This window comes from Macrosteles quadrilineatus, unplaced genomic scaffold, assembly GCF_028750875.1.
Source record: "Macrosteles quadrilineatus isolate MER2022 unplaced genomic scaffold, UCM_ALF_1.0 Scaffold_5__1_contigs__length_97177068, whole genome shotgun sequence".
NCBI classification, from domain to species: domain Eukaryota; kingdom Metazoa; phylum Arthropoda; class Insecta; order Hemiptera; family Cicadellidae; genus Macrosteles; species Macrosteles quadrilineatus.
The window spans coordinates 17,686,652-17,714,302 of record NW_026542598.1 but is presented as its reverse complement, the minus strand read 5'-3'; the positions used below and the strand labels follow the sequence as shown (position 1 = coordinate 17,714,302).

At 35.1% G+C, this 27,651-nt stretch overlaps 1 protein-coding gene across 3 annotated transcripts; it reads left to right on the top strand.

Moving 5' to 3' along the window:
* Nucleotides 1–27,651, top strand: LOC128994827 (peptide transporter family 1-like). Of its 3 annotated transcripts, none has more exons than XM_054419629.1 (15): nucleotides 1–141; nucleotides 12,162–12,240; nucleotides 13,168–13,309; nucleotides 13,714–13,803; nucleotides 14,580–14,854; nucleotides 15,606–15,688; nucleotides 16,525–16,689; nucleotides 17,715–17,963; nucleotides 19,532–19,780; nucleotides 20,992–21,092; nucleotides 21,591–21,716; nucleotides 22,344–22,446; nucleotides 25,315–25,443; nucleotides 26,417–26,524; nucleotides 27,080–27,651. In XM_054419629.1, exons 1-15 carry the CDS (start codon nucleotides 118–120, stop codon nucleotides 27,221–27,223), a joined length of 2,067 nt encoding a protein of 688 aa, XP_054275604.1. In that variant the 5' UTR covers nucleotides 1–117; the 3' UTR covers nucleotides 27,224–27,651. The 3 variants fall into 3 exon arrangements, with proteins under 3 accessions (XP_054275604.1, XP_054275603.1, XP_054275602.1); XM_054419628.1 differs by lacking the exon at nucleotides 1–141 and adding an exon at nucleotides 7,964–8,059; XM_054419627.1 differs by lacking the exon at nucleotides 1–141 and adding an exon at nucleotides 10,304–10,440.

The window sequence follows — 27,651 nt, the reverse complement described above, 5'->3', positions numbered from 1 at the left end:
ATAACAACGCACTGTACATACAGTATCTACATTTATTTGCTCTCTACTATTTAATTAGGTTAACGTTTGACAGATACGTGAAGTTGTGTTAGTGATTATTAGGATCAATTTATTAACATGTTTTCATTCTTCTCAGATTTGGTAAGTATTTTCCCAATAAGTAAATCAATATTAGTATTAGTAAACAACCGCTACTACCCCTACAAAATTAATGAATTTAATGTAAATCAAGTACTAAATAATTCTTTACCAAAATTGAATTATTAGGCTATTCAATTTGAGTTTTTATCAACCCATGCTTTCACTATTTAAAAATGCCATTAAATCAATCACAGTAAAAATCCTTATTACGTGAGACAACTACCAAAATCTATCCATTTTATCCTACATACATCCAGAAAATACAATTTCCTCGATATTTATATAGCGTGTTGCAATTAAATAAATTCTGCACGAATATTATAGATTTATTCTTTTTTTGGTGTCTCACACTACCTTGTTTTATTTAGACCAAGTCGGATGCATAAACGTGAAAGGACCAATAAAAAAAAATGAAGAATTGCACTCTGTGTGCATTATGTTAACAAACCGCACTCTCAGTTATCTGTGGACAACCTCAGTATGTATAAAAAGTAGTCGGTCCAGTTGTCAGCCACAGCCGGTTTTGCTGAACAGTTGCCAATATTAAGTATGTATTAAGTAAGCTCATGGGACTTGATAGGTCAGGGATCCAATAGGCCTTGGGCTACTTGCAATGTGCTGTGTTATCAACATACAGGCAGAAGCACCTGGTTGAGCTCACTTGAGAAAAGTCTAGATATTCAAAATCCAATTGTAATTTATTTACTTTTCTGCTACTATTTTATATATCACATCAGACATGTCTTGATGTTAATGGTTACATGTTTGTTACTAAATCTAAGAATAGTTAATACACTACTCATCAAAAGCAACATAACAATCGAAACAATTATTGTTGCGATAAAATATATTTCACTGTAAAAAACATAGGGATGATATTTACACCACTCATATTATGTAATGCTCTCCAATTGACCCTTGATTTTGAAGCAGACAGTCCTGTTGTATGAACCAGCTTTAGCTATTTTTTTTTTTTACTGAAAGAGAACATGGTTAAATATATCATTTTTTGTGTGCGAGAAAATAAAGTACAGTAGTATTTTAATTTTACAGCAGCGTCATAATCATAGTTTTTCTATCAGTGTCTTAATTGAACCGAGTATACATTTTTAAACTTTAAAGTGGCTATTTTGACGTGGGACAGAATTTTTACTTAAAGCAAAGATTACACATTCATAATGTTGATTTACACTACACACCTACCTTCTTCAAGTGATGAAACTAAAGATAAAATAAGAAAAAACTAAACTTTCTATTCCACACTTCTATTTTCAAACACTATGACAACAACAAAACTAAACCATATGATAATTAAATTAGTTCAAAGTAAATATTCATCATATTAACAGACTAGGAGATATAACATCTACGAAAAATTTTGCGTAGCATGTGCAATCTTTGCTTAAAATGATAATTGATTATATCTGTCGCTGTTGTCAACGAGTCTACTTTAAACTTATGGTTTATGAAGATGTTGAAATTTAAAATGTAGACCTACAAACAAGAACAGTTGTTAAGGGCAAGCTTATATTCTGTGTATATTTTGCATGAGATCCTTTGCCAATATAGAAATAAAGCCAATGATAGTCTACACTGAACACTGTATTATCACAGAAGAAATCATTAGAAAATACCCTTTCTTTCACTAAATTGTGACGTTATAGTTTCCTTATAAAAACTTATGAACTATTTTGGTATTACAGAAATCAAATTTTATTGACTGAAATTATAAGCAAAAATTTACAATTTCATAGACAGTGCATAAAAGACATTGTTGAAGTAAATCTTACAACATAGTATGGGAAAACTAAACTGTGCACGTAATGATCTCAAGACAGTTATTAATTGCTGTCTTGTCCGTCAACGGCGATTTCATTTCTTGGTACGAGTGATCTGATTCGGAGTGGTATAAAACTCGTCCGACTTCTAATGGAAGAATGGTTCTGCCAACGGTTGGTAGACTTTGGTATTTGTTATAATTCAAGGAAATCAGTGATTATATCGCGATGCTCAATAAAGGTTGTCGCAGACTTTCCTTCGACCTTGGCCGGTTTTCTGACGTACAACTTACTGTCATTGTACGCCGAAATTGATAATACATTTCCTGTTTGACATTTGTTAAGTATGACTATTGATTTAAGTAAACCTCCCATCCCCATGCTAGAGTTGCAGCCAGTTGTAATAGACGGTGAACAGCTGAGCATGATCTCATGTCAGTTACTGATTTCGGCCAAAGTAAAAGTACCGCTTATTGTATACTATAAGTAGGCTATGTGTTATGTCCCATCAACTATCATAATATCACAAACTTAGAGAAAAACACAGCTGTTGACAATTTTGAACAAAAAATCGGCTACCAGTTTGTCCTAGAGCCAAGAGATCAGAACATTACAGACTGTAGGTCTCGTAGGTGGTCAGAAAATTTTCTGTGTTGTGTTTGATAACTCTCTCCGTAAAAATATTATCCGTAAAAATATTACGACAGTATAATGATTTAGAAGAGTATTTCATAAGATGAGAAGTTAATGAGTAAATGAGAAGTTTTAAACCTAAAGATAAAAAAATTACGAAATTAGAAGTCATTTTTTCTTAATAGAATCAATGTTGGCCGCTTAAGGCCAGGGACACACTTACCGGCCAAACCGCCGGACGCCGGATCCGGCGGCGCCGGAGCAAGTTGAGATACACAGGAAGGCATGGGGCATGCCACACTTCTCCGGTTCGGCGAATCTGCCGATCCGGCGGGAAAATGCTCCGGCGAACCCGCCGGATATTCTCTACCTTCGCCGGAGCAGCGGGTAGCGGGGCATTGTGCCTACCGCATCACCAAATCTAAAAAACTAATAATACCAGAAATTCACAATATGTTATACAAAACAGACATAATTTAGAATTTTATAAAAAAAAACACAGTGTATAGAGGCCTTAGATATATAAGTTTTTTACCAAAAGATATAAAAAATGAATGTAATAGTAGGAAATTTTACTTTAAACTAAAAAAATACCTAGTAGAAAAAGCAATTTACTCCTTTGAGGAATTTTACAATTTAAAATATTGTGAATAGGCAATAAGTACTCACTGACTCTATTCTTTGTACTTGTACATTCATGAATAAAGGAGATTTTGATTTGATTTGATTTGAACTACATAAAGATAAACAATAAAATCGTCGTACTGCTTGCATTTTTACTTCATTTGTACAAATGTTATTATTTAAAAATTAGGATAAATAAATAAATAAATCCTATTAGGATAAATAGGATAAATAAATTAGGATAAATAAATATATGAATATTTATCTTGCAAAAACTTATTGCTTAACTCAGAGAAAACCAATTATATAAATTTTTCAACTGCCCAAAAAAAACCTTTAAAACCTAATTTAAAAATTGATAACAATTACTTAACTCAAGTGACTCAAACTAAATTCTTAGGACTAATAATTGATCAACATTTATCTTGGTTGTACCACATTGATAAACTAAAAAGTAAAATTTGTTCAGGTCTATTTATGCTGCACAACTTGTCTAAACTCTGCTCGTTGAATGTTTTACTGAAGGTTTACTATGCTCACATAAACTCACATATTGCATTCGGCATTGAATTATATGGTGCAACAACCATTCAAAATTTAGATGGTATATTAATTTTACAAAAGAGAGCCATACGTATCATGTTAAACTTGGGAGAAAACCAATCGGCAAAACAGTATTTTGCTAAATTAAATATCTTTACAGTGTATGGATTATATATTTATAAAACTATAATTAATCTAAAAAGTGAAATGAATACACATACACTTCCAAAATTGGGAATGTCACATAATTATAATACTCGGCATCGGAACTACCCAGCCATCCAGAGGCATAATTTAGAGTTTTATAATAAAAAACCCACTGCTGCAGGTACTAGGTTTTTTTATGCTCTGCCTAAAGATTTAATGGAAATTAATAATATTAAGACATTTAAAAAGAAATTGAAAATATTTATATTAAGCAAATGTTACTACTCATTTAGTGAGCATTTTGATAATATTTTATAGAATTAATTGTATTTATTGACGCCATTCTGCATTTATATTTGTAAAATGTAAATCTTGAATAAAGTGTTTCTGAATCTGAATCTGAATCTGAATAAAATAAACGGTCGAACTCGTGCAATATATTTGGCTGAAATTGTACATTCCTCTCATTTTTTAAATATGTGTAATTATACTATCAATGCAATAGAATGAATGTAAACGATCTAACTCGTTTGACTTGTCCATGATATATGATATATCATTACTGTACAGTACATGAATCGTAATCGTCATGTTGTACTCCTCTTTCAAAGGTCAGATCTGGAATTCAAGTGATAAGAGTAGTAACTGTACAAGCATGTGCGCAGTTTAAGCGTTTTTGGCTAACAAGCATAACATTGCTGGTTCAAAACCGACTACCTAGCCTACACTATCTTATCTTTTGGTCACCACTGACTTTCATATGTTACTAATGATAACGGTTTCCTGTTTTAGACCATTATACGTACAGTACTCAGTAAATCTATTGTAGCCAGCAGTTAAGTCTGGATTTCAAATTCTAAAATTACTTGTTTGGCTCCAACAGGATCGATACTGGACCCAGATGACATTTATCATCGGGTTATCAATTCACGATTCTATCTAACTAAAGGTCAACATTTAGATAACAACGTTCCCAATAGGCGTATTGGTGCACACGTTAAGGTTTAAAAATAAAAATATGACTTTACAGCTGAAAACCACATAACCTCGGCCAAGCTGCAAGTGGTCTACGATGTTCAAAGCATCCTGGGTACTTTACTCATAAAGCTATGAACAACCATTAATCTGTAAAATCTGTCAGAGTGGACCAACCTGAGACATAAGCATGGTTGTCAACGGAGACTCCTCGAGAGCGTTTCTCGGAACATGCATTAAGCACTGGTTGTTGCTGCTACAGCTATATAGTAGACATAACAATACAAAGGAACCGTTGTTTCCAAGGTTAATTACTAGTTGTATTGTGTAACTGGTTTGGAATGGCGAAGCGATGGTTTCAGTCGAGGTGGTGTAAAAAATCTCAGTTATACTTTGATAGAATCAAATCCTGATAATGTATAGATGAGGTGTTGAATAAGCAATGCAGTTGAACTAATGGAAAATCTTTACTTGGAATATGTAGTAGACATGGTAGACATATATATTGACCAGCTAAAGCCATTTTTTTCATACACATGCTATTAAGCCTATTCATCCACTACTGATGAACTATATAAATGAGCAATAAAATACAGGGATTTTCAAAAGAAATTCCAAATCCAGCCGCCACGTGAAGGCCATTTTTGAAAAGTGGAATTCTTATTTTCAATGTATTATCTGTTTAGAATGTACATGCAATTTTAACACATATTTATTATTCCTCTCCAAACTTACTCAATTATGAGATCTGATACAGGTTGCAGAATTTACTCAGCAGCCACGTTTTGTCCAATATTGATCACGCTTTAGCTCCTGAACGAGTAGCTTCGACAAAAATGAGGAGGCGAAGAATAAATTCGCTAAACATTTTAAAATGACATTTTAATTTCAAAACGTCAATTAAAGGTACAAAGTAGAATTATGTATTAGCTAGTTATTATTTGTAAATAATTAAGCCCGTCTGCAAATAGTTGAATGACAAATTTATATTTTCTTTTCTTTGTTATATTTCTATAAGTCCGTCATGCAGTTAAGTACGTACTATCATTGACAGGTAAATATAGGTATTTATAGTCAATAGTACTATATAAACAATATACTGACTCCTTCCATTATTGCCTATAATAAGCATGAAGTCAATGACCCAACTGATTACTTGTAGTGTGGGTCAAGGCGCCGACAATGAGTTGTTGTTTCAGTAGTCCTAAATAAGCGTTTTGTCAATTGTGCAGATCAAACAGCTGTGAAATGCAACAGCTGACTGCGTCGATCGTCGCGACTCTACTCCGCTCTACTCTCAATAAACTTGTGATTGAATAATTTATTTGGCAACAGAACATTATCTCACATTGATTTTTCTGGTACAGTAAAAAGATAATAGCATAGACCAACCAACACAAGTAGACTTTTCATCCCATTGTAAATTTTGAAGCTCGTTTTCGTAACTAACTAGTTTATGTCCGGTGACACTGATCGCTATAGTGTCAATGGCATTTTGTTTATTTTATTTTAGGGTTAATTTACTGATTTGTGCTTTACTGTTTGATTATATAACTAGAGGACTAGTTATTGTTTATGATTAGATAGTTTTATTTGGTTAAACGAGGTTTTAAATGACTGAAATAACAAGAAACAAATAGTAAACAAATCACAAACTCTACAGTATAAGCTGCTATTAAGAGAGTATTTTATCTATGATAATAGTTCAAATTGGGAAACGGACACTAAGCCTAGGCTGCTTCCTATTGTTTTTTGCGGAGGATATGTTTCTAGGAAGCAGGTACCTGACCTCCAGCTTGCAATTAACCAATAAATCCAGGAACCCCCCAGAAATAGGGAGGAGGTAAACTGTTCCCCCATGGCTGGCGCGCCAGTGAGTGAGGCCGTGGTACGAAATGTTTGCATTGACTGTACTTCTACGAATATCTACTGAGAACAGACTCGGAGCCAGAGCTATGTTCCCTATTGTTTGTTGTGGAGGGTAGGTTTCATAGAAGCACTCAAAGCTGAGTTACACTCGTTTAAATTATTGTATTGCTGTGTGTTTTGCAACAGCAGGTTTATAGAAACAACAATTTGTAGATTTAAATGTTCAGTATTTAAATGGCGGCTCTTGGCGAGTGGAATTTCGTTGCTCTTTACAATGTACTCGTATTTTATATTCACTAAATAGGTCCTACATTTTATAAGTCAATATTGTTGTGTTATTTACTGACACGGTTATTACTTCAACTTTGTGTACGAATTACAAATTTAAAATAAGGCTTTTTGGCTCTACGTACATTACCATGCAAATATACTTTCCATTACCTGATTAAAGTGTAACCGTTTTTAGAATTTAGTAAAAACTAATTTGTTTCAATCGTGCTGTAAAAGATTGTCTATCAGTTAAGTACTTTGTTTATTTTTTACATAATTAAACTTTTAAACCATAGAAAATGCGACTGAAAGTAAACTGTAGCATATTGCCAACTATCATCATAGTGTGAAAGACAAAAGAGAAAATATAACTAACAGTTTCACATTCTCCTAAGATAAGCTTGTTTAACCTAGTTAACTTTGAATAAAATCAGCTACTACCACAAATTAAAGTGTCATAAACACCGAACCAAAAAATAGTATCTATTCTTTATTCTGTGCTACAGTACAACCAACGCTACAAAACTAACTCATATAGATAGTATTCCCACTTCGCTATTCAAAATAATGGCTTATAACAATGTATACGACAGATAGAATTGTAGTCATTCACGTTCGATTGTCGTTCAAACAAGAGCCTGAGATGTTATTTATTTCATACATAACTACTCAAAAGAATTGTGACATGATAGTTTCACATAGAACCCAAAAATATCCCTATTGTAATTTAGCTCAAAATCCTAGTCAATTCCGAGTCTTTCTGGCCATTGTATACACATTTTTACATTTTAGCTACCCATCTAGCTCACCAATACACCATCGAAAGTTCCCTCTGTACGCTGGCTGGACAGCCTGAGCTGGTAATTTAACTCGCAGGAAGTAGGACAGTTGGTCAGCTTGTCGCTTTCCTTTGGAACCAATTCAGTGTTTCAGTCGGTCTCACGTCGGTGCATGCCGATTGCCGCGCGCTTCAGTTGGTGTTGGTGGTGTCCGTGCATGGGTTAGTGTATAAACATCGTGTGTGTCCGTGATAGTGCAGTCTCAGCATGGTTTTAGAAACTGTGGAAATCATTTCGTCTGTAAGTATTTCAGTACTTCATCTCTATACATCCATTATTTATTGTTATAGTTACTGTTACGGTACTTAACACTTTTGTGATCTATTAGAAACTAACGTGTCCAATATATCATGTATTTGTTGTAAAATTGTGTAACCGTTTAGAGGAAATAAATAAATTATATGTAGTAGGTCTATTGTTAAGGAGGCAAGATAATAGCATAAATGGATACCATAACTTTTGGCCAGGCACACTAATCTATTCCCACGTTAGAAATTATAACCAGGTAAAATAAATACCCCCGCCGCAGCAAACCTGCAGACTAAGCGAATTTCCATTAACCTGATTAGATTTACACTAAAATGCATCCATAAAAATATAACATTTATTTCCTATTTATGTAGAATTAGTTTAACGAGTACTTAGGTTTGCTGCAACAGGGAGGGTAAAAGTGTGTTTTTTGTAATGTTAATAGTTTAGTAAGAAATTAAAGTATTTTCCAAATTCGATCAAAATATGTTCATAAACGAGCAAACTACAACAGTTGACTTATTCTCCATAAGAATAACATGGGAATTTTATAAATTTACAATTTTTTGGAATTTTCTCTGACACCATTAGTAGGCGCACAACAACGCTTCAATATACTAAATTATTTGTTTTTGGGTACTAAAATGGTTTGGAAAGAAATTGTAAAATGTTGTGTTTTTAGGGTCAAAAATGGGAAAACCCTATTTTTACCCCATAAAACCCCATATAAAACCCCGTTCCATTAGTCCGATCATGCTGGTTCGCGAACTCGTTCGAATAAATGTAGGTTTACACGTCTATACCAAATTTCAACAAAATCGGATCATTTTTGCTCGAGTTATCGCGCTAAGGGTATACACACACATATCTAGGGACCTCAAAACGAAAAAGTAAATCGGTCCCGGGTCCAGGTCGTACCATGAGTACTACGGTAATAGCTTATTCCCTATATGGGAAATTCGCTAAAAGGACGTTGTGGTTGTCATTATTGTGCACCAACAACGCACATTAGTTGGAGACTGATTCACCGATTTTGCGAGTTGTCAACCGAAATTTGGGGTTCCGTACAGTACAAGCTGTAAACTTCCATCGGCAACTAGCGTCTGCAATCGAAGTTGGCAATGTTTAGGTTGCCAACTCCGGTGTAAACGCGGCTTTACATTGTGTTATTTTCTATCTTGCACCAAATATTTAATTATGTTAACTATTGAATTTTAAATGCTTTTCATAATTATCAGTGTGAACTTCATTAGAAGCGTATATGGCTCTCGATGAGAGAATTCAAAATGTTGCTTCTTGTGTGACATACTGGGAGGAGGACGTATACTGTTGACGTACTGGAGTGACATAAGAGGATGAGGCCCGCACTTTTATTCGGGTTACCTTCAAAGGAAAAGATTACCGTGCACGATTCTACGCAGGCTCTTTTTTAACGGATTATAGCAATTCTTCATTTGTCTGTGATAATAGTTAGTGAATATTTAATTCAAAGTGTGATTTGATTGTGGGTGAAATATATAAATATCCACTTGGGTCGAGAGTAATAATAATTTATAGTTTTGAAAATGAACAGATCAATGATAGTTAACATTTGTATCACGCATTTTGACAAGACTATTGACTTTTACAAAATAGTTATCTATAATTGAACTCATAAAATGAATTAAATTCTATTTTTTACTTATTTTATAAGCACATAGTGGGCTGTGTTTTAGCTTCATTACAGTGATTTTTCACTTGATCAGTTCCGAGGAAGTATTTCTATTGTATCCTCACATGACGAATATTATTTTATATCGTGATAGTTATTTAAATGATTGTAACAACAGGCTACAGTAGGTTGTACGTTATCAAACTGGAATTTTAATCCAAAGGCAATAATTCAATGTCTTCGGTTCGGTTACTTACACAGAGACCACCGAGCAATAACAATACTAACAATAAGGCTGGCCCCCCACTCCCCACTCCTTGGAAAAATCAGACAGGTTAAATTATGACTTCTTGGATCAACGTGCTGTTGCGTTTGGGTTCGGTTTCGGTTCAGGGTTCAGAACCTGGTGGGCGGGAAATAAACATAAACATAACCTAACTTGCAGACGACGCGACGCGGTTACATAATCAGCTGTGGTGAACGGAGATGCCACAACAAACTCAGCTGTTTACTTCGCCTGTGAAAGTGTAAACAAATATTCACAGATATTGCCTTTTTACAATTCTCATTCTCAGTCGAGATTGTGTGTAGTGGTAGTGAGGGTGACATGCCTTTGAACAGTGCGCGTCCACGTTTCACTGATAATGCCTGTGATACTGTGTCTGTCGAGCGGTTCAATATGGACACAGAAGATAGAGGGTATTTGCTTCAAGGAATACAAGTTAGTGCATTCTTGCCACTATTTCGTTGTGTGTTCTCTAATTCTATGATTGTGTCCAACAACTATAACGGTTGATAATTTTATTAGCCTCTAAGCTAGAGAAGCATCATCTATAAAGTTTAGAGAGGTTATCTGCTAGGTACCACTTTTGTTGTTATTGTTAATGCTGGATCATATTTTTCCCTATTTTCAAAATATAAGTCCATTTGAATTTTTCATCAGAAGTTCAAATTCCTTGAGTAACATTTTGATTAAACTTTATAATCACTGATAAAAAATGGGGTTGAGGCTACACAATTTTTGAAAATAACATATTTATATTTTTGTTAGTGTCATATGGCAATTTGAACCAAAGAACCACAAATACTTTGTAGGAAATCCGCTCTAAACCCTTAAAATCTTATAAGATATCCCATATGGATATGGATTGAATAACCTGTACCGTACTTCTATCTCTAAGCACCGATAACCATGCCAACCACATAGGTACCCTCTAACACATAAAGAAAAAGAGAACAATTAATCTTAATCTAAGTGCAACAATTTATTAGGTCAAAATATTAGTCTAGATTTAGGCCAGGCGCACACAGGCGATTTTGAATCGCGCAACAGTTGCCTGACTAATCGGGGGACTGTTGCGCGACTCACTCGGAGACTCTGAAGTCTAGCGACAGTTGAGCTGGATAGCGCACTCAGGCAACTTTTTAGTCGTGAATCTAGTCTTGAGACGTGTTGGAAATACATTCGTTACAGCGTTCTGAATGGATTTCAATGATACAGCCGTAGTATGTGCTTTGTTGCTGAAGTTTCGTGCGCGAAAGAAAAAGAGAAGATACTGGGTTCATCCCATATATAGTGAGCGATTTGTGAAAGGACAGTTCCATTTTGTACAATGACTTAGAGAACACCCAGAGAAGTTTTTCAAATATTCAAGAATGAGTGTCGGGAGTTTTTATGAACTGTTAACACTTGTGAGACCAGCAATTTCGTATCAACCTCTTCTCAACTTCATCAATTAATTGTTCGACATCCTCATCACGCACACTCATACTTGTAATTTTCTAAAAACTTCACACACACAACAAGTGAGCAAACACTAGTGACAGTTCTGGCCACGAGTAGTTCCTGGGGTGAGACTGGGCGACACAGCGACTATTTAGTTGCATGTGTGCGCATCTACACTCGTTTCAATGGATACCAAACCTGGAGCGACAGTCCCGCAACAATTCAGTCGCAGAGCAGTCGCTGGCAAATTGGGTCCGGGAACATCGGTTGCAACAGTTGCGCGACTGTCCCCAGACTGTTTTCTTCGTGTGCGCACTCCAATTTAAAACAATGTTGAACATTTTAGTCGGGCAACTGTTGCGCGACTCAAAATCGCCTGTGTGCGCCTGGCCTTAGGAAATAATTGCTGTGTATAGCATTTCAGCGATTCCAGGAACTTCACTTGAAGCAGGTGTTGAAACAGCGATGAGGCTAAATCCCCAACCGAGACCTCAACTCAGGAATTTTTTTTTCTTTCATCATACACTGAAGAAGAAAACAAAATCCTTAGGTAGGGGTTAAGAAAACCATATATCTTCAGTCGTTCTCCCCATGCCTTCTTCTTGACTTAGCTACCTGCTCGTTTTAATGTTTTTCCATAATATCTCTTATTGTGTATTGATCATCCTGTTTTACTGGAGAAAAATGAATTCACATAGGTATTTGTTTTGTTTCAGAAACACAGATATCCAAAGTCAGTGTTCTTCATAGTTGGAAATGAGTTTTGTGAAAGATTTTCCTACTATGGGATGCGAAGTGAGTACATACTAAAAGTTGTCTTGTAATGTTGGTTTTGATTCAAACTGTGCCTAGATCCCACCTCACTACAACTAAATTTACTTGGTACAGTACTCACTTTGGGGTTAATTAATTGTGGTTCATTGTTATGTTTTATGTTCACCCAATGGCACAACAAATAAGATACTTTTTCACCTCATTCATCATTGCCTCTTTGAGGTAAAACCTTTAAGACACCCAGCCTGTTCATATAGTGCCAGGGTTGGTGGATCTTATATCAAATGAAAATACTTTGTGAAATCAAAAATGTTATTTTGTTTCCTAAATATTCAGTTACACACACATTTACTCTGCTGCAACCAGGGGAAATAGACACTAAGTAATATTATTTCATGTTGCTCTGATTACTCACTACACCAAACATTCCACCTAGATAAAGGAGAGTCTGTATAATGGAGTTTATATGCATTTTTCACAATAGTAAAGAGAATATGGCTAGGTAGCTGAAAAAGTTCCTAAAAATAAACCTCGAGGAAATGGTTGTTTTTTCATGTTAAAACCTAGTCTTTAATAATTAATTGATCCTTGCTTTATAACTAGCAGATCTTTGTACCAAAAGTGCACATTGGTAGGATGACATGTGTAAATACTACTAAATATGTAGTTAATAGTGTTAGTGTGATTGTCGAAGTTCCTCCTCCTGGCAAAATATATGTAGGATAATGATAATATAAAACTATAACTCAAGGACACGGGCAACAAAAAGTAGGACTGGTAATTTAACTCAATTTTTTCATTATCAGTATTCTATATTTCTAAATCCAGTATTTTGGTGTCAGATAGATCAGATTTGATATAAACTATATTATTAGACTGTAGCATATCATGCCTTTATGAAAGCTCCCAGGACAGTTAGAATAATTTACATTTCCATGTATTTTCCAGCCATCCTCTCCCTGTACCTGGTGGACATTCTTCGCTACAACGAGGACTCGGCTACACTCATCTATCATGCCTTCGCCATGTTTTGCTACTTCTTCCCTCTCTTTGGAGCCATACTGTCCGACTGCTACCTTGGAAAGTTCAAGTAAAATAAAAAGTTTTAATTTCCCTCTAATTTTTGATTCCCCATCACTCACAAGAATTTATGATAATGTCAATTAAAATATTACTAAATCTTAACTTTAAAAACTTTTACCTATTACAGAATCTTATTGAAGTGATAAATTTACCAACCCCTCATTACAATAGCTGTGGATGAAATTAGGGGAAATCCAGATTAGGACTCTTTTAAACAAATTTGACCTAAATTTAGTTGAACAATAAGTTATCACCCTTTAAAATTAATTGCTTTTGATGTTCTTGTAGCTATGTTCATCTCTGGTATATGTTTAAGTCAGTGGTTTAGTCTAATGTTTGATGGATTTTGAAACCTTGTGAGTTATATCACAGGTTTGGCAAATTATTTTTAAATGTATGATTTGTTTGCAGAACGATCTTCTACTTGTCGTTAGTTTACGCAGCGGGAAACATCGTTATATCATCCTCATCATCGCCACTGTTTGGTGTGGATCATAAAAGGTATGACCATTAAGACTCATTCACATGGGGTGAGTTTACAAGCTACACGCCGGCTTTTTACACTCAGCTCGTACACTAGCTCAGTGTGAATGACGTACTCACTCAAAAGCTGCTTTTAAGAAAGTTCTGGAAAAAGTTGATTCTGCCGGGGACTAACACGCCTACTCACCAGTGCTTGAGTGAACTAACATGTAAAGTAGCCCAGTGTGAACACAGTTGCTTGTGCTTCCGCACATGTTTTTCGAACATGTGATAGTAACTGTGTTTAAGGAAAGTGGTAGTAACTTCACTCTAAAGTTTTACTGTAGTTAAACATAATATAATCGACAAACATTAGAGTTTTGAATAATCCAATCTAGATCACCTGTGGAAAAATAGGACAAGAAAGAAGGTTCATTTACAGGGAAAATAATGAAAAAAAAAATGTGTAAAAATGTTAAAGTTCTATTTAAACAATAACAACTTAACCATGCAAGTTATGTTTATTAATTGTGTATAAAGCACATAAATCTTAAAAATATGTTTGTTTTGCAACTATTAACAGAATGAAAAATAAACAACCTAGTAAAAAATACTACCAAAACAATAAAACATAAATGGACTTAAGTTATGATTGGAGTCATAAAGTTATGATTGGAGTCATAAAAGTCAGTGATTTTCATTTTCTCCTTAAAGTTAACTAACCACTTTTAGCATATGCTTTCGATACACATTATTGTATATGTGAAGACAATGCATCTTTACAGTTCACTAAGAGATTCTGATCCTCTTTGCAGATTCTTCAGTTTGCTCGGACTGTTGCTGATCGCTGTGGGCACAGGTGGTATCAAGCCTTGTGTCTCATCGTTCGGAGGTGACCAGTTTGTGCTGCCGCAGCAGGCCAAGCAGCTTGCACAGTTCTTCTCTCTCTTTTACTTCTCCATCAACGCCGGCAGTCTGCTGTCCACTTACCTCACTCCAGTGCTGCGCCATGACGTTCAGTGTTTCGGCGAAGACACCTGCTTCCCGCTGGCGTTTGGTGTTCCCGCACTCCTCATGGTAATAGCTTTAAGTAAGTGATCAGTCGTGAGCGGTTAGGTTAGGTGAATGGTGTGAGGAATATTGATGTAATAATTAAAGACCTAATGAATAATTCCTTATTATATTTCGACGCTTGCAAGACAAAGGGGCGTAGGTACATATGATAAGCTTAAATACTTCAGTAACTTTGTCATGTAAGCGACAATTTGTTCACTCAATTGTATATAGAAAAGGTCATAATTTTTGCCTTGAAACTAATAGTGTTATCTATAATTGCTGAATTATCCAGCTTATTTGATCATGTTTTCATTTATTTGTGTGATATAGCATTTTCCACTCTGCAGTGCATTATAATTATTTTTTTAGTTTGTTGTGCAACGATTAAAAGTGCCATGATGATAATTGGATTTAATTGTTAAACATGTACAAATATCAAATCAAGAAAGTAAACCTACTTTCTTCAAATAGTTGGCCAGTAGCTTTTACTGTAAAGTAGGACATATGCTCATTGTTTGTTTTTGTTTGCTAAACGTTAAAAGCAATTTAATATACATTTCAGTTCAATATCTTATGTTTTCATCCACATTTTGTATCACATTTAAAATAGTTTTTGGTTTTTATTTAAATATATATTAAAACTATGTTCATATGAAAATTTCTCATGTATCCATATCGATCAGTGACGAGAAGCAAGACAATTATTTTTAGTCAAAGTAATCTACTGCCAAGTTATTCATTTGTAACATTAACTTAACTAACCTGTGATTTTTGTTATTTTTCAGTAATTTTCCTTCTTGGCAAGAAACAATATGTCTGTAAGAATCCTGAAGGCAACATTGTTGTAGATGTATCTAAGTGTGTTTCAGTAAGTATGTTTTTTGGTATTATTAATCCAGATTATGTGAGTTGGGGAGCGAGCTGGTGCAGTGGTTAGAGCACGGGACTTCAATCCCTGAGGTCCTGGGTTCAAATCCCGCCAAGTCACCAATGGATTTTATCTAAGTGATAATGCCGCAACCCGTAGGTCTAGCTTGAAGTACAGTAATGTGAAAAACAATCCCATGCTTCTGCCTAGCGTCCTAGGAAAAAAAAACAAAAAAAAACCAACAACAACAAATCCAAACAAAAAAATCCAGTGAATGATTTATTTATAACAAAAAACAATAAATTGTAACTTTCCATAAAGAAGCTACCAATACTATTGTTTTGACATTTCTGTTAATGCAGCCTAACAGTATTTCACCTGAACCCTCCATCGCATGCGTTGGTGCATAGTGGACGTTACCGCTGGCATTAGATTTTAGTTGGTTATGTTTATTAGAGTGTGCTGTTGTTGATTGTTTTTAGAATACAGAGATAGCTTCTGCGGCGCACCCTACAACAAGACTTTTTATTGCAGAGTTAATTTCCACATGCATCTGACAGATGTATGATTCTGTTTAGTGCTTAATTTTACATTACTGAATTTTTTCACTTTGAAATTGCCGTGCACCCAAAGGCTTTTCAAAATCAGTGTGCCGAATAAAGTTTAATGCACCTGAAATTAACAATATTTTATCTGTTTTCAACATTTGAAATGAACAGTATTCCTCCGGTTTTTGGTAGGGCGCCCAGAAGATAGATTTACATGTGTAAAAAAATTAATAGTATTTAATCTATTTGTAAATGTACCTGGCGTTAACAGTATTTCCCATGTTGCAGCATGCCGTGTGTCAGAAGGTTCAATCAGCAGAGAAAAAAGAACACTGGCTTGACCACTCCGTGGATCGTTTCGGCCAAGGTCTTGTCAATGACACCAAGGCTGCAATGGCTATTCTGTGGATGTTCCTCCCCCTCCCCTTCTTCTGGGCACTTTATGACCAACAGGTGATCAGTTATTTTATTCTTGTTATTTTATTTTTTTAACCAGACTACTTAGCCAGTTTTATAACATTTCTTTGTCTGCTTGTATGGTTTTTATTTTTAAATTAGCAGTTTTTTTCAAACTGTGCCAATTCCATATGAAAAATTAAATGGTAGTTAATTACAGCTTGTGCTGACCGAGTGGGTTGGAACCAATTGTAAGATGTGATTCCTCCTGTCCCGGCAATTTTGAACTACATAGAACTCCAATTATACGAACTCCAACTATTGAAATCCAAATGAATATCTGAATTGCTTACAGAAAGAATTTATTCAAACCTTAAACTATAGTGATAAAAACCATTATTAATGAAGGCTTGCTGTGATCTATTCAAAATCCAGAAAATTTCCTGTGGTCGTGTAGAAATCATCATTTTTTCCCACAGGCACAGAAACGTCATCATTGTTTTCCGCAATATCATTGAGGTGAAAGTATTAATTTTTCAATAGCAAAATCTTCACAGATACGTTTTGCGATCACAATCGATAGTCAAAGCTTGGCTCAACTCAGCTTATTTTCTATTAAATACTTTAAATTTCAGTACAAACTATTTGAATTTTTGATTATCTGAATAATACGGTCCTGATTGATTTGGATAGTTCAAATCATATCAGTTAGAGTTCTAGCTGTATTCTCTTACATTGAAAACTAAAAATATGAATCTTCTACCCAAAACTAAACTCCATCAAAGATCTAACACCATTAAAAATCAGAAGATTGTTTGTTGATCCTCCTGAAAGTTCAGAAAGTTTTTGATGGCTTGGAACAGAACCCAGCTGTCACTGCTCTTTGGGCTTTTAGTTAATGGTTCTGGCTAAAAAACCAAAAGTTAGTGAGTAGTTAGTATCAAAGGTGTCATATAATTTATTCAACATTCCTTTACTCTATTTCCCTTCAAAATACACATTAATTTGCACCCTGATGTTTTGGTGTCAAGTTAATCTAATCTAAAAGCAGGAACCTATATTTACTATTCCTCTTGTTGCAGGGCTCTAGGTGGACATTCCAAGCTACCCGCATGGATGGCAGGCTCGGGCCGTTCACCATCAAGCCTGACCAGATGCAGGTGGTCAATCCATTCCTCATTCTGACATTCATCCCCCTGTTTGATTCCGTGGTCTACCCAGCGCTCGCCCGATGTCACCTCCTCACCCGTCCCCTGCAGCGGCTGTCCGTGGGAGGTCTACTGGCTGCACTCGCCTTCCTGGTGTCTGCATTTGTAGAGATGAAGCTTGAGGTGATATATTTTAATCTGGAGATATAGTAGGCGTAATTGCATATTGGTTGAAGTTTTGGAACTTAGGTGTAAGAAGGCTTTTGATGGCATATCTACATAAATTTGAGAGGTGGACTGGACAATCTTACCAGTGTTTGAGTTTCTTGGTTTATAAATGCCACAGTTGTATATGGTTTATACTATTCCGCGGGTCTAAAAAAAATCTGATATTCATTGAATGCTGGGTAACAGAACTCTAATAATGCTGGTGCATCCATGAAATAGACCAGCTGGTAAAAAAGGTGTGCACAGGTGAAATTGCTCTAATTTGAATTTGTCATAACTGATATGGAATCTGGAATCGTACGGTAACACTCAAGTTGAATAAATTTGTGGACAATGTTTGTAAGATCTTAATACAAGCTATTTATAGGTTATTAATTTTGTATGAATAACCTTTTTCAGACTCAAACTATTATGATTATTATCAGTCATTCAAATACACAATGTAGGCAGGCTTCTTCTTCCTCTTACAAATTCAGAATGATCTTCTCTAAATCATCTATTCCTCACAACAATTTAATATAAGCAGTAAAACCATTGAAAGACCTTTTAAGTGGCAATAATAATAAATTAAGTTAGTTAGTGGTATTTAAAAGGATTTTTGTTTTATTGTGGCGTATCCTTTGGATTACTATGATTATTAGGATACATACAATTTACAAGGCAATCCAAGTGATCTTTTTCTTGTAGTTAAACTACCAATGTATTCAAAGACCTTAATGTCTATTTTCAAGATTCATCTTGTGAAACACAGAAGAAAACACATAAAAACTTTTTCTGTGTGGCCACGATTAAAAGTTAGTTGGACCAAACGTGTGTGTAGCCATCAGAAGTTCGGTCATGACACTTATGTGCAACAAATATTCACACCATCCAGAAAATGAAGCCATCAAGATCTTCAAAACCACTGTAGTTTAACTACAAGTAAAGGATTACTTGGTACATAACTACATAAGGTTATTATAACCTACTGTTGTAAGAATGTTTGTGTTCCATCCAATATTTGATTAATTTACTATTGGATACTGAAGTAGACGTCCCATCTATATGGACCAGCTGTAGCCAATTTTACGTTAAAAAGAACGTAGTTGTGTGAGCCAGTCACGGAATGCGCTAGTGACTAATTATTTTTTGTTGCTGGCCAAGTTGATGGGTCATAACAGTTGCTACAGCTCACAATAAGTAATTTCATTAGTTTGAATTGGCAAAAATGATTGAGTATTTAACAGAAATCACTCATTTAGATCCAGCACAATCTGTCGGTGGCTCACATGAACTACGATGATTTTGGTAAAAAAGCTGTATGGCTACAAATTTAATATGGGATGCAATGTCTAGTTGTAGCCTATTACAATCAAAGGTTTGATTCCAAGTATGACTGGCATGCTTTTTTATAAACTGAACATGATAAATTATTGGCATTTTAGTGGTAAATATCAAAATATATATTTATATATTAGGTATAAATATATAACAAATAAAAATTTTAGTGAAATAATTAATTATACTTGTACAATTCATCACAGGCCACTTACCCGGTTCTACCAAAGGCAGGCATCAGTCATCTGAGGATATTCAACGGACTGGACTGTGCAGTGGATGTACAGTCTTCAATTGCCACTCTTAATGGTAGAGTGGCCTCACTAGATAGTCTGCCACTCGTGGACATCCCACTCACAGACTCTGCTCAGTATACGCTCAACTTCACCACTCTCAACTGTCCTCAGCTCAAAAACGTCAACTTTACTGGCGCTGTTACACTCACGGAGGCTCAGGTAAAATGAATTTTTTACCAGAGGGATATTTTCAACACCAAAAAAGTTTTCCTAGCCGAAGAAACGTACCGTTTTTTTCTAGATATATGTGTGAAAAGTTTAAGGTGGGTCTAAACGATTAGCACACCACTGCCACCGCGTTATCACTTACAGTACAGTCCACCAGAGTCTGCAGTTGAGGGAGGAGCCTATTTACCATGTGACTTCGAAGGAGCCAATGAGGACCATGCTCTGTTGCCAAATCTAATAATACCGGCTGATTTGAAAATATTGTTTGGTATATTTTAATTAGTGTCGAAAATTAGTGAACAGGCGATGTTGCAACGTTGCGCTAGTCCAGTCTTGCTATTGGCTGTCACCAACTGTAGACTCTCGTGGCCTCTAGTCTAGTTAATAGTCAAAAGTTAATAATGGGATCTGGGACTCGTGCCACCAGGATGAAAGTTTAGTTTAGTGCTATGGTTACTATAGACCTGCTGCGTCCCGTACCAAGCATAATTTGTCATAGAGAGGTTTAAAACCAAAGTGCTAATGTTCAATTAATTTTAAGAATTAGAAAAGGAGTATAATAGTAACTAACTAGTGAAAGTTGGGTAAACTAAATGTATGTTATAACTCTTTGGAGAAATCTGTCTAACATAGTAAAAATATGCATTTGTATTCCTATAGGCTGCTTTTATTGAAATGAAGCAGTTAATATTCAGGCCAGACTATTGAAAGACATATACTTGCTTACAATAGACATATAATTAATTGTGTTAGTGAGGATGGTATTACATTTATACAACCCAACATTCCTAGGTGTGTATTTGAGGTGAACATGGGGAAGGAAGAAATTGAGTAATTGGAATAGCCTTATTTTTACTCGACTAAGGTCATCTGCCTTCGTCTTTTATGTCTTTTAGGTTTTACTTTCTCCCCCGGCCAATACCATAGTATATGGAGATAAATTATTGTTTTTGTCAAAATTTTTGAGTTTGAGTTTTGAGTGGACATATCTGTTTTGGGTCCCCCTGGACCCAAAAAAGTGGGTAAAATAGTACAACCACACATTGCTGTAAAAATTGTGGTTCAAAACCAAAAGTAATCATAGTTACTCCCTCCACTAACCCATGATAAAGGTGGTGGACAAGCTAATGGGAGAAAGTATGTGTCAGATTGCTGAAACTGTTTATTTTCTTCTTGAATCTATAACTTGAATTTTTTTGCAGGCAGTGTCTTTGTTCCTTCATTCCACCCTGGGCGTGCCAACAGCCTCGCAAGTTCCTGGGTTTGATGCAGTTCAAAAAGACAGTGTTAATCCGATAATAAGGTAAAATAGTTCAAAGTAACATCGAGCTACATTAGTGTACAGTACTAATATGTCATATCACAACACCCAATTGAATAATTGTAAATTGATCCCTATTTATAACACAAGATTGTATACTGTAGTTGGCGTAGACCACTACTAAAAAAAAAAAAAATACTATAAAAGAAAAGGTATAAAATTACCTGAGTACTGCCAGAGTGATCCTGTTACTGTAGTCCTCATGGATTACGCGTTTCGAGGAGCTTAAGTCTTCATCATTAGATCTAGTACAAGAACATTTAACACTAGTCACTTCGAAAAAGTCGTCAAGAGTTCAAATACAAAACACGGACACATAAACATAATTACATTTTTAAGCAATTTTTATGTGCAAGTTAACACAACACAGCAGTTGTTTATGGTTTAAGTGAACATAATGCTTTAGGAAGGAAGATAAGTTGCTCAGTGTTATTTGTCCTGCACACTTGAAGAAGTTCATCTATTATTATATTTATCCAGGGTTTTGTTCACTACACCACCAAAGCAAGAAGTTCTGAAGCTGACCCAAGACGGATACAGCAAGAATATTGTCCTGCACAATAACACCTTTAACACTCTGCCTGTACAAGTCCTCAAAACTGGAAGGTATGAATGTTTTTGTTTGCATTGAATTGTTTTTAGATTCAAATTGTTAAACTATTATTTGAGTTAAGAAATAACTCAAGAAAATAATTATATTTTTTGTTTTAGAATCTAGAAAATAAATTGCCTTTTTGACTTAATGATTTATCTTTTAAAGTAATATCTTTGACTATTGATACAACAGTATCCAATAGTCAATGGTAATATCAAAAGTTAATTAACCTGACATGCAACAATAGGCTAAGACTTGAGAAAGCTCAATAATTGTATATACTCATTCAAATTTTATGATTACCAAACAGAATTTTCATTGCGCCAATACTCTTTGTAAGTCCAAATGAGAAGAAAGATAAAATACTTTTGTATTTGAAAAGAATTGTATAGATTGCTTTTAATGAATTCTATAACGAATGATAACAACAAAATAATAACAAAAAATACAATAAAGTTTGTAACAGAACAACAGAACTAGTAATAAAATAATAATAGAGTACTAGTAATAGAGTTGATGTGGTCATGAATTGATACGCTAGTATGTGTACTCAACTCATACAAAAGAGCTACCAGTATATGTAAAAAAAAAATACTTTTAGTCCAGAAACCTTGGTTAAACGTTTTTTAACCATACAGGTTTGAACTTGAGCTTGGAGGTAACAAACTGGTGTCTAATGTTGAGCTCAACCCTGCAGGAATTTACACGCTCATCGTCAACTCAGACTACAATGACAAAATTGTAAGTTTTCTATAAATTGATTTGGATCAGTGGCGTACCGACGGGGGGGCGGCGGGGGCAGTCCGCCCCAGGCCCCACACCAACATAGGCCCCCAAATCAGGGCCGTATTTACCTATCTTTGAACACGGTCATTGCCGAGGGCCTCTTGGCCTGGGAAGGGGCCTTACTTGGGTCTAAAAAATTGGAAAATAAATTTTGCTTTTGAATATAACAATCTGTTCTCACAATCACCGGAAGTGTATGCAAAGATTGCGCGATCGAAAATCACGACTCCCAGCAATCGCGGGTGACGATAATAAGGTCTCGCAACCGCAAAAGATGTTCCGTGTTCACGATTTCGCCGCGATTGCGGGGGACGATAATATTGTCCACACGTTCGCCGGAGATGTTAACGATTTCGGCTTGTAGAATATATCCCTGCGTCCGCGACAGCGAGCACTAAATGGTCCGCGAAAGATGTTCACTATTCCACCGTAAACATAGGACATGTTTACGATTGCTCCGCGGTCTCGGAGATCCCGCGCGACCGCGGCAGACGGAGATTACAACCCCACAAACACGGACGCTCACGAGTTCATCTTCACCGAGGACAATATCGTTCTTTTTTGCCCCGATCGTTTGGCTCAATTATAGTAAAATATAATGTATATAATATAAAGATAGGCTAATATAATTATATAATGTATTTTATACAATAATAGTAGGCCTATCTCCTAAAAAAAAAGAAAGAAGTGTCAGAAAAAAACTTGATTTGTGTTACTTCTTGGAGTGCTCGTGCTTATTTCGAATCTCCAACTCATAAAAACTTAAAATGTTAAAAATTTAAAGGAAAATTTAATTTAGCATCATTCAAATTTTCCCAAATACAAAAATAGATTACATTTAAAATAGTTGAAGTAAGCTTATTTAATCAGTGATACAAAATAAATTAAAAGCGTATATTTCTTTTTAATTCTAATTACTGTTTAGGGTTACTTTTTTAATAAACACCATGGTACCCTGTTTAAAATAATTTTAAACATAAAATTATTTTAAACAGGGTAGGCCTACTATGGTATTTATTATTTCACTTGTATATATATGTATGTAAAAAGGCCCTCTCATCTAAGCCGCCCCAGGCCCCCAACTATGACAGTACGCCACTGATTTGGATGCATCGGAAGTTTAGTTTTGCCACCATACAAGCCAAGTGTTATGAATTTTGTAGTTATAAGGTTCGTTTACGATAGCAAACCCAGGCTTTACACTAATTTGAAATTTTTTGTAAGATTAAAATGTTTAAATCACCAACATTAATCTTAAAAATAGATCATTGGAAACAAAATGGTTGTTTAAAAAAATAATTAGAGCCCTGAACAAACTGTGTTACAAAACTGAACAGTTTTCATTTAAAGTAAGTAACCTCTCAAAACTACTTCTAACTTGTTTCAATTTAATTTGCTAATGGAAACAAGCAGCTGTTTAGTAAGTGATTCAATCGTTTCGTCTATTATGATTGTGTTAGTGTACAGTATACTATCGATATGTCAATCTGTTTACAATAAGGCAACAATAAACTACAACCGATTAAAAAATCAATACATACCATTGTTTACAATCAAAATTTACAACTGAGTTGAGAACAGCAGATTTTTATTCCCTAGGGGCTAAAAACGATTTTTAATCCCTAGAAAATAAAAATGCTACTTTAGACTCGCAACGGCTGCAACGCATGCATTAAAAACGGCTGTTTTTGTTGCAGTATGACGGAAAAGCAAATTAAACTCTCTTATACCATCAGCTAGTACTTGAAAAAAATATGGTAAATGTTTATGAAATATCAACCCCAACAAAAATTATGATATTTATTGTTTCTGTTTAATTAATTGGATGACCAACCCAAAACTTAAATAGTTATTTGTACAACTAGTGAGAAAAGTGAGCAATTGACTCACTCGAGAGAAATCCTTACTCACGAGCCGTAGGCTCGTGAGGAATGGTTTCTCGAATGAGGCAATTGTACTTTGAACTCGAGTTGCACATTATACTTTTCCTACAGTTACCATAAAACAAATAAATTGGTGAAGAAACATAACCTATTTTTCACAGAAGTGAACTTTTAATATAACATTTAACGTGAAGTGACAAATACAACAGTACAACAGCTGACCAGCTGATTTACAGCCAGTGCTGCCAACGTATTTCGCGCGCATACGACGTTGCCTGCATGTTACGCGCTCACTATTTCGTGCCTTCACGTTGCAAATCTGGAGTGAGACAAAGTAATTAGAGTGAGACAATGTTAACATTGTGAGACAATGTTAACATTGTCTCACTGATGAGCGAATTGGCCACTTTGCTTTCTCAAATCAGTGAGAGAACATGTACATTGTTAGGTAACTGTAGGAAAATTGTATTTGTTGCTGTGGATCTTATGTCGAACAACCATGGAAAGTACCTTGGAGTCTCTTGGGATCATTCCCATACTAATATTGTACATGACCTTGCTAGGTCTATAAAGGGCGTAAACCCACAAACCTTGCTGTAAACTACTGTACCTACTACTGTCTTGTCTTTTCTTTGGTGTATTCTGTGGCTGGGTATTTTGCTTTTGTGTTGATTAACAGAGTTGATGTCTGAGAGATAGATGTTAATTAAATAGGGTCATAAGAGAAATTAGTGGTAAGTGGCAATTCCTCTCCATTGATATATTAACTACCGGCTTTTTTAATGACTCTACACTGAAAATCACAAGCAAAAAGGCTCATGAAGAGTAAAGTAAACCCACCCTACAGCTACATATTCATGATTAATTTCCTCAGAAGTTAAGCTGATGACGAAAGTGTTACAGTAAATTGTGAATTAATTCACAGCTTTCTGTTACTCAGGAAGCCAACTTAGTCACTGTGACTCCACCAAACTCCGTCCACATGTTGTGGCTTCTGCCGCAGTACATCATCATCACAGCCGCGGAGATCATGTTCTCAATCACTGGCCTCGACTTTTCCTTTACTCAGGTATACCACTAAGGGCTTTTGATTTAACTGTTTGAAAAAGATTTGTGACATTTTTTTAGTAGATAGTGTTCATTAAATAATAATTGAGTTTGAGAAGAGAAAGAAGGAAACCATCCTGAAAAATAAGTAGCTTATTTTACTATGTTTTGTCCTGTTTTTTTTCTTTTTTCTATAAGTTGGATCATAGATAAAACATACTACTTAGTAGATTTCCCATCCTTATGGATCAGCTGAAGACAATTTCATTGTTATAGTTCTGTCCAGTGCGCTTAAGAGGTTGTGTTTTGTTTATAATTTGTTTCTTGTTATTTCTGTCATTTAAAACCTTGTTTAACCAAATAAAACAATCTAATCATAAACAATAACTCGCCCCCTAGTTATATAACCAAACAGTAAAACACAAATATTGAAATTACCCCTTTGCGGTCAAATAACGAGTATAGGTCCGACCTAGTGTCCGACAGTCTACTTATTTGCTGTCTAGGACGATAAGACCCAGCGTGTTCGGCTAATCAAAAGGTCAATCGCAAATGTTACCGTAGTCGTGGGAGACAATTATTACTGCTGTTGCGGAGACCATAAGATATACTGACACATATAGATACTTACATATGGATATGTTGACACGGTCTCGAAAAGCGATTAATGGTGTTACTGAGATTACAAGATATGTCCGTGGATCTCGCTGCGGTCTCGGGGGACAATTACCGCCGGTTTCGCTAAGACTGAGACATGTACCGTTCGTGGCTGTTGCCACAAGATCGTAATAAACGATTATACTGATTTCACGGAGACCATAAGATATGCTCACGGGTGTTGCCGCAGATGCAGGAGATTATTACCGAAGTCGCAGAAACTGCAGGCTATGCTACTCCCGATATCCAACCTTTCCCGTCGTGGTCCCATATGAGTGGTTTTACTGTACTGTAAAGTTATAAATCATTGTTTCAATGTCTGTTTTGTACTCTGACAGGCGCCAGTGTCCATGAAGTCCCTAATCTCCGCAGCCTGGCTGTTAACAACTGCTTTTGGCAATCTCATCGTAGTTATTGTTGCCGAAGTACAGTTCTTTGAAAGTCAAGTAAGTACTACTTAATTTACCATTTAACAATGACTATTATGAGGTTTTTTTATGCAAAATTAGCAAAATAAAAATGGATCTATTTATAATAAATTGTAACTGGTATTTTGTATTATATTTGAAATGCTGTTCAGTATTGCAGTACACCCCCTACAAACTTTTTTTTTATTTTCACATTATGTTTCATATATATATTATACATTTTTTTATCAAAAGGGATTTTGTTTGTATTTAATTATGGTCTTTGTCTCAAATCAAGTAGCCTAGGTACATCAAGTAGCCTATATTTGAACAAACAAAATGTTGTTTCAACCTATGGTACGGTTGTGTAGATACTGTAGACGATTTATCAAAATGACACTCAGATAGAACAGTAAGGTGCATTATGATTGATAATTTTTGCTCTTTAAAAGATTGAACCACTTTGATGAAATATGCTTAGTTTTTCATCAAAATGCTAACTCTTAACTCTACAACCAATTAATTGTCTTTTTGTTCCTTTTGTTGTTATTCAGTACAGCAGTTTATGCTAAATACATTGCATATTTCTTGCAGGTGCACGAGTTTATACTTTTCGCAGTTCTCATGGTGATCGACATGGTCATCTTCATCTTCATGGCACTCAACTACAAGTATTACAACCCTAACTCTAACTCTTCAAGCTCCAAAGAAATCCCTGCTGAAAAACAGAATGACTAAAAATGTTCATCAACCTTGTTTTACCCCGACTGTGATTCCAGTATAATTTTATTTCTTTAAACGCTTAGGATAAGAAGCTGTAAGTAAAATTCAGTTTCATGACTACTTATTGAGTTTTATCAATCGTAAAATTAAAGTATTCACATTGATGATTTATAATTTAAGTATTAAAAAAAATATAAATAATAGTTTTTAATCCCTTGCTGATGTACTTTAAACTATATTTTTGCAACTCTTGTATTTCATCCTACAAATTGTTCCTTAAATATTGAACTAAACTTGTGAAAAATAAAATTCAGTATTGTTTTCAAATCAAACAGTTGTAAATAATATATAAGTTTGATCAATACCTACCTATGTTAAGTTTTTACCTTTTAGTTTTTAGTTTCAATAGTTTATTTAAAAAACAAGTGCAAAAACCTTTATAA